We start from the raw sequence: 7640 nt of genomic DNA, 5'->3' as shown, positions 1-7640 counted from the left end.
TATAATCAGATATATACAATACTAGCTGCGCCCCGCGGTTTCACCCGCGTAAGTCCGTATCCCGTAGGAATATCGGGATAAAAAGTTATATTTGTCATTCCATTTGTCCAGCTGTCTATGTCAAATTTCATTGCAATCGGTTCAGTTATATTTGCGTAAAAGAGCAACAAACGCATCTGTGTGCGTACTTTTTTCCTTTCCTTACAAACTTTTGCATTTATAATATAAGGTAGGAAGTAGGATAGTAGGATTATAATTAATGGGTAAATATCTCTGTGCGAAGATAATGTAATTATGATGAATTTTCACAAGAGGATAGATACCTATTTACTATTTATTTTCATGTTTTAATATTCAACTGCACGGATTATTATGAGTTTAACTTATTTACCCAGCACATATTATATCATATGATATATCACGTTTATAAATATCATAGTTAATTTATATGGATATGATAATAATATCTATTGTACGTGCATTTAAAGCTAGTGTTAAGGCAATAACAAATCTCCACAGAATCGGCGTGAAATAATAGCATGCTATTGTGTTTCGTTCCGTGAGTGGAGGAGCCAGAGGCCCATATGCTTTTCCTTACCCTTCCCAGTCCATTCCTTTACTTCTCTCGTTAATCCTTTTTTAATCTCTTCCCAATTTAAAATCGGCAATCCATTTGTAGAGGTGTAAGGTCTGCAATTTGAACTTATGCCTCTCCAAATATTCACGGGCGGTGGTAGCGCTTACCATCAGGCGACCAACAAGGTCCATTGTCAACTGTCATAAAAAAAAACTGTTTTTGACAGCTTACATTACAAACGTTCTTACAAACGTAAAAGCTTCCTCTTTATACTGTTAGTAGGTGGTCTAAGTTATTTTGATTGCCATTACTGGTAATTTGATTGTTTGTTTCGTTTTATGTACAAAAGAAGCAGGACGGGATAAGAATAAACAAGATGTATAGTTCAATATTTTATTATAACTAAATAAACACAATTATTTATATTATATTTAAGATCTTGTACATGTCCGCCTAAATTTACAATTATGTTCTCTACAAAATAATACTGATCAAAGATGTCTTATAAAAATACAATTTAATAGACAAATAAAGATGATGAGGGTGAAAAAGTTCACAATGAAAAAACACATTCAGTATTTGCAGGAATGTTTTAGCCTCTTGCAGGCGTTGACCGTTATATCTTAAGTTTTATTTTTTTAGTTTATATGCTAAAAAAATAAACGTTTTAATGTATCGGTCGGATATAGGAGAAAAATTCTGATAACTGTATCATTGATATCAATCATTTGAGTTGAATAGATTCTTCATTATCAATGGATAAATCAGTATTACGTGATTATCTATTGCGTTGTTTGACTGTTTGTTTACTTAATCCGAATAAATTACTCAACAAAAAACTACTAAGTAAGTAATTTCACATTAAACCTTAACTTGAAATACTTAGCACTGGTTTCATTTTGCTTACCTGTACATATATCTAGAGCAAATATGATTTCTGTACAACAACACCAAGCATCAGATTCATATCAGTTTGTACCCATTAATATGTATAAGGTAGAGATAAGCACGCAGAACACATCCTTGTGGAACGCCGAATATTATATCAAATCATGGTATGACTTTGCATGTGTTTGAATGATATTATTACACAATTATATGTTGGAATCGATTCAATGAAGTACTAGACATGTATAATTATGTTTTGTTGATGTATTGAGGTGTAAGCAAACATCGCAATTGTGTTTACAACAGGCTGAAAAACGTTTCATAAAAATCAAAATAATATGTTTGATTGCCTATTCGAATGTTGGATATCTATACCTATTTCTTACATAACAAACAAGACCAAATGACGTCAGACAAACAAACTTTCATCTAGGATTGTATAATTACGAATAATAATTAGTTACACTTTGATATTTACGCAATGTAATATAATACAAATGTAAATACATCAAAATAAACAGAAATCGCTATAACTAGATAGGACTAGATTTAAGCACTTGGAGCTATAATTCTAACTTAAAAAATACGAACATAGATAGAACCTCCTCCCTTTTTTTAGAAGTTGGTTAAAAAACAAATGATAGCAACACTTCATAATCTTACGCTATTATAGATACATCTTTATAATTAAACTTAACTATATTTGGCCTGTATCAGTTCATATAATATACTTATAAATAATATTTGTTTGTGAAGATATTTCATTAAGGAGTATCTCTTAATATAAAACACATATTTTTTACGAAATAGACAATATTGGGATGTAGGTATAAAACCGTTATGAAAAGGGATTAGTTAAGGACCTATATCTATTGTCTATTACCACTCATAGATTTGGAATTAGAAATGCGTTCTGAGACAATCAGAATTTTTTTATATTAAATCATAAGTTGTACTTTAATATTCGTATGTTTGATTACTTATTTATTTGTCTTCAGATATACATCCTTTGCACATATGATAAAATAAAGATACCTACTTAATTTACTTAAATAATACATTTTCGTGTAAATTTTTAGGTGTATTGAACAATTAATATTATAATTCATTATTATTATCTACAATTAATGTTATTTAAACACATATTTGTACCTTATACTTATTATAATTTTAAAAGGACGTCGATGTATTACTTTTTACACAGTGAGCCGTTAAAATAAAATGCAACTGATTTATAACTTAATATTTCAAATAAATAATATAAAAATTGCACTAATCACGACCTTTACTCTTGTTATGTACAAAATCATATCGATCTTAATAACAAAATAAAAATACATTTAATTTCATACTACATACGGCTTGAACATATTTATACCCGGTCGGCCATCTTGGTTCATAACGAGCCCGCGTCTATTGTTTTCCAAATTCGAATTAAAGTTCGCCGCCGCCATCGCTCTCTCCCGCTCTAGCGCGATCATTCTGTCCCTGTCCAGCAAGGGAGGCGGTTTGACAGGTGTCAAATCTCCCGCCATTTGTGGGGGTTGTTTGTCATGGTCCTGTAGGACCTCCTTGTTTTTATTTTTTTCCTCGCTCGGGTGGTCTTTGCTTTTGCTGTCTTGTTGCGCCTTTTTCGACCGCTTCCACTTCATTCTGCGGTTTTGAAACCATATTTTTACCTGTGGGCAAAATGAAATTATTTTATTTAACAAGTACTTCATTATTTTAGTTATGAATATGTGCAAAACGAAGAAATTGGAATGATTTTATTAATAAATTAACGTATATTCATGCTATCTGCTGTTGTTTATATATACTTTTATACTTATAAATAGGTTTATTTGATTGTCTCTAATGTATGTTTACAGTGTGTTGATATTAAAAATTATCGTCATCCATCTTAATTGTAAAGTTCAGGTCATGATTCTAATTTGTTAGATGTTTACCTCTAATCAAAGTAGAATTTTAAATAACTATAGTAGAAACTATGTAAAATTAGAGGTTTTATCAAACTTTGATTGACTTAGCAATTTCACACGCTAATACCATTTTCTTCCCTTTGTTTACAATCAATTTATTATCTACTTACTAATCATACTTTACGAGCAAACTTTTTGTTTCAATCTACGATCATATATCACGTCTACCGTAGCCGAGATTAATCTTTAAACCCACATAAAACGCCCCGAACAATAACCTTTATGGCAACATTCCTCCCCTGTAATCTTGTAAGCATTTGTACCAAATCCGCGCACAGTTCAACATGACTGGTTGCCGCCATTTCGCAAACGTCAAAACGACGTCGTTTTTGGCGGGACAACTATTATTATCTGTGGTCTATGGGGATGTGTAAGGGTTAGAGACATCTGACCCTATATTCCATGTTTCACTTCTTATACTAAAATTTTGAAGGTATGAATATCAATTAGTTATCCAACTAATATTATAAATGCGAATGTTTGTAAGGATGTGTGTGTGTTTGTTGCTCTTTCACGCAAAGACTACTTAACCCATTGCAATTAAATTTGGTACTTAGATAGCTGAACAACTGGAATAACATATAGGCAACTTTTCATCCCGATATTCCTACGGGATACGGACTTACGCAGGTGAAACCGCGGGTCAAGCTAGTATTTTATACGGATAAGAATATATCCAATATGATTGCTGGAATAATGAGATATTGTTATTGTTGTTATATTATTGTTATTGTATAAGCCCGCCCCGGTTTTAACCGTGGTACATATATAGCTTGTATAATTTTTTAAATCGGTTTAGTAGTTTCTGAGTTTACCGTGTTCAAACAAACGTACAGACTCTTCAGCTTCAAGTTAGTAAGTATCGCTTTTTGTGACTATTATCAATAGAAATTAAAGTCAAATAAAAGCATAAGTAAAAAGCTAAATATGTAATTAAGTCACGTGATCTTCACGAAATATAACGTTTGGTATAATCACATACAATTTTTTAACCGGTTTCGCCCGGTTTAATCCAGTTTAAAAAAATAAAGTATGTCTTTGCTGTGTTGCTTACGGTTAGTGAAAGAACTTTTAATGGTCGTATCAGTTCTTCCTGATTACCCTACAAACTAACAAAGTTAGAGTTTTTATTATTACTATAATCTATAGAAGATTAAATATAGTTTTAAAAACTGCAAAATACGCTTTAATGTTAGAATTAACTAAATTGACTCACATGACATTGACAGTATGTATTTAATCCTTACCCGATATACTCATGAAATTATTGTACTGTCACTGATCCTTGATAAGTTTTTAAATGTTTGAATTAAATCTGTCCATTTAAAATGGCAAAAAATCGAGTCTGAAGGAGTCAGTTATAGACAAAGATTCAGGTGAAGCTAATTAAGTGTTAAAATCATACCTGTGTTTCAGTAAGCATCAAGCTAGTGGCCACCTCAAACCGCTTCGGTCTGGACAAGTATTTATTCATTCGAAACTGCTTTTCGAGCTCCAACAGCTGTTGTGACGTGAAGGCGGTGCGCGGCCGCCGCGTCTTGCCCAGCAGGGCGTGGGGTGCACCTGTATGATATGTGTATTAGTTAATTATTCGCTTCGTATTCGCTTCGCTCGCGTTTTTATTAATAAGCCGTTTAAGTTTAAGAACAGTGTGTGGGGAGCACTTAAATTGTACTTATTGCTTGATATCGTTTCATTGCTTCGCACACGATTATCCTAAAGTCTTTCATATATTAATTTTTAGTTATATCAAAAAAAAAAAAAACTAAAAATCTCATTTAAAAGAGGCCGCGTATCGTTAACAGAAAATTACCACCTCTAATTAATTCCGCTATCAGCATTGATTTGTCATCTAATTACGTTTGATAACATTTTATCAACACAATTATATTGTTACATTGCCCAATTCGTGACTACACACAATCTGATGACGACAATTGCGATTTGTGATAGGTTTGTTTCGGTTGTTTAGGGTACCGTACTAAAAATTAAATGACAATTATGATTTCCAAAAAATAATTGCTATTGAACACACTTTATACACTTCGCAATCAACGATCGGTGGTGATGTTATAAATTCGTCAGTCTTTCATTATTCTGATTATATCTTCAGGATTCAATAAGTTTCGTACGTATACTCTGTACAAGAGCAAGCAAGTTTACCTTTATTTCAGTAAATTATAAGGTTTTATTTATTATCTTTATAATACTACAAACATAAAACCTTAAAGTACATTACGTAGCTACTTAGCTTAACTATAATACCACGGCCTATATTATAATATTATGATCAATGCAGAAGAACATTTATGCATCTCTTCAATAAATGGGCACTTTCATAGAAGTAGGTAATTGTTTTCATATTTATTTATGTATAACATTAATAGACGGAACCGAAATAGTGTTGCCACAATCAATATTTACGCATACAATTACCCAAAATTAAATTACGACGCGCATTTATCACAAACGCTAACGCTAAGCCCATAAAAATGATAATTATCAATTAGCCTAACAGGATTGCTTGAACGCGACATTTGGCCGTGTTTGCACAAGCCGATAAATTCCCGCCTAAATCCTCGACGCATCTGTCATTTAGGCGGAATGTCATTGTGACGTTTTAGTTTTTTTTTTAGGGAAAGCGACAGTGTATTATATATGTAGTTATGATTATGGATATGGTTTATTAATTGATTAGTTCTTTTTATATCTCATTAAATCAAACTTGGAAGTACTTTTTTATGTATAAGTATTTTTTACAGTTTTCACGAATTCCATGAATAACCACCAACCACCAGTCCACCGATTCTGTTTAACTACAAATTGACTAAAGTCTTCTCAATTTTAGCCCATTATGTATAAAAAAAACGTTTCATACTTATGAATGTCTAGACAATATTTCATTACAATCTGAACAGTCAGTTTTTTTTTTATTCCGACATCTCTCTTCTGTAAACTTCAAACTCGAAGCGACTACGCTATTTCAATGCGCTTTTAAAATCGTTTAAAACCCAATAACAATACACGTAAGAACGGTACCATCGAGTACAAATTAAACATTTGTAAAATTAAAAATACATTAAGATGGCGCGCGTTCGAAAACCAACACATATTCGTGCTTAAGAGGTGAATTTTAAAATCAATATCTATGTGTACTGAACGTGACTTTTCGTTTACGTTTGATTCCTTTATTTAATTTGGGCCTATCTATTGATATGTTATTGATAACTTTGGGCACAAGCGTGCTTTATATTACCCGGTTTGTTGAGGAAGCAATTTACTCAAATTAAGCGCTTGAGCGCTTTAATTGATCGGATGTGTGATTTTTGGCAAACAATTCGAGTTTGTTTATGTCTTATTTGCATATGTATTGATTTCGAGTTTTGAATTAATGTATTTTTTATGTCGATTTAAGATATAACCAATTAAAAAATTAAAAAATGATTATTTTTTATGGTGTTGAGTTTTTTTTTATAAAACTGATAATTATTATAAAACTGTTAATCATTCGAGTTTTGATCAAAAACTGTACCTTCTTCTACTTCTTCGAGAAGAATATGTTCCACAGATTATGTAATCTGACTGTAGACTATAGACAATGTCTTATGTAGAGAGCAGAGACAAATTGAATAAGGCTGATTGCAGACTTGCGCTCGGCAGAGCGTTATAACTCTATTGTCTATTGTTAAATAAATGATATTCGACACGACATACTGCTTGAATTTAAAACTGGCTGGCGGGTCATTCGAGTAGAATTATGATCACTGATTTAATTTAAAAAAGCAATAATATGTAGGTACCTACTAATTTAATATATTATGTATGCCTATTATTATAAAGAAACAAAACATTACTATATTTGCGCCCGCGGTTTCGCCTGTGTGGTCAAAGAAAATAATTATTTATCTATAGGAATTTAATAATTTCTGTGTAATTCTTCATGATTAATTTTCCATGGAAAAGGAAACAAGATGTTTCCCTGCGATGAGAGAAGCCTGTCTGTTATGTCACTATCTAGCCTCTTAGGTATCTATCTCCAGAAATAAAAATCACTTTTCCGTTACTACGTCACAGAAAGACAAAGAAACATTAGTAAGGATGGCAAAGTACGAAAGATATATTCAATACCTAGTCTTGCCATAAATATTGTAATAAAGAAAAAAGAAAATTGTTAACTGCAAATAACATTTATTACT

The 7640-nt window shown here is 31.8% G+C and overlaps 1 protein-coding gene across 1 annotated transcript in view; it reads right to left on the bottom strand.

Moving 5' to 3' along the window:
• Nucleotides 1-2811: 2811 nt before the first annotated feature.
• Nucleotides 2812-7640, bottom strand: part of LOC119836357 (homeobox protein Hox-B4) — a 25325-nt gene continuing 20496 nt past the window's right edge. The window contains exons 4-5 of the mRNA XM_038361661.1: nt 4850-5007; nt 2812-3144 (exon numbers count right to left, since the gene is read on the bottom strand). Of these exons, the coding sequence (XP_038217589.1) occupies nt 2812-3144; nt 4850-5007 (491 nt within the window). The remainder of the gene's footprint in view (nt 3145-4849; nt 5008-7640) is intronic.

Source organism: Zerene cesonia, chromosome 24 (genome assembly GCF_012273895.1).
Source record: "Zerene cesonia ecotype Mississippi chromosome 24, Zerene_cesonia_1.1, whole genome shotgun sequence".
NCBI lineage: Eukaryota > Metazoa > Arthropoda > Insecta > Lepidoptera > Pieridae > Zerene > Zerene cesonia.
Note: the sequence above shows the minus strand (reverse complement) of the source record. Positions and strands in the feature narration are given on the sequence as shown.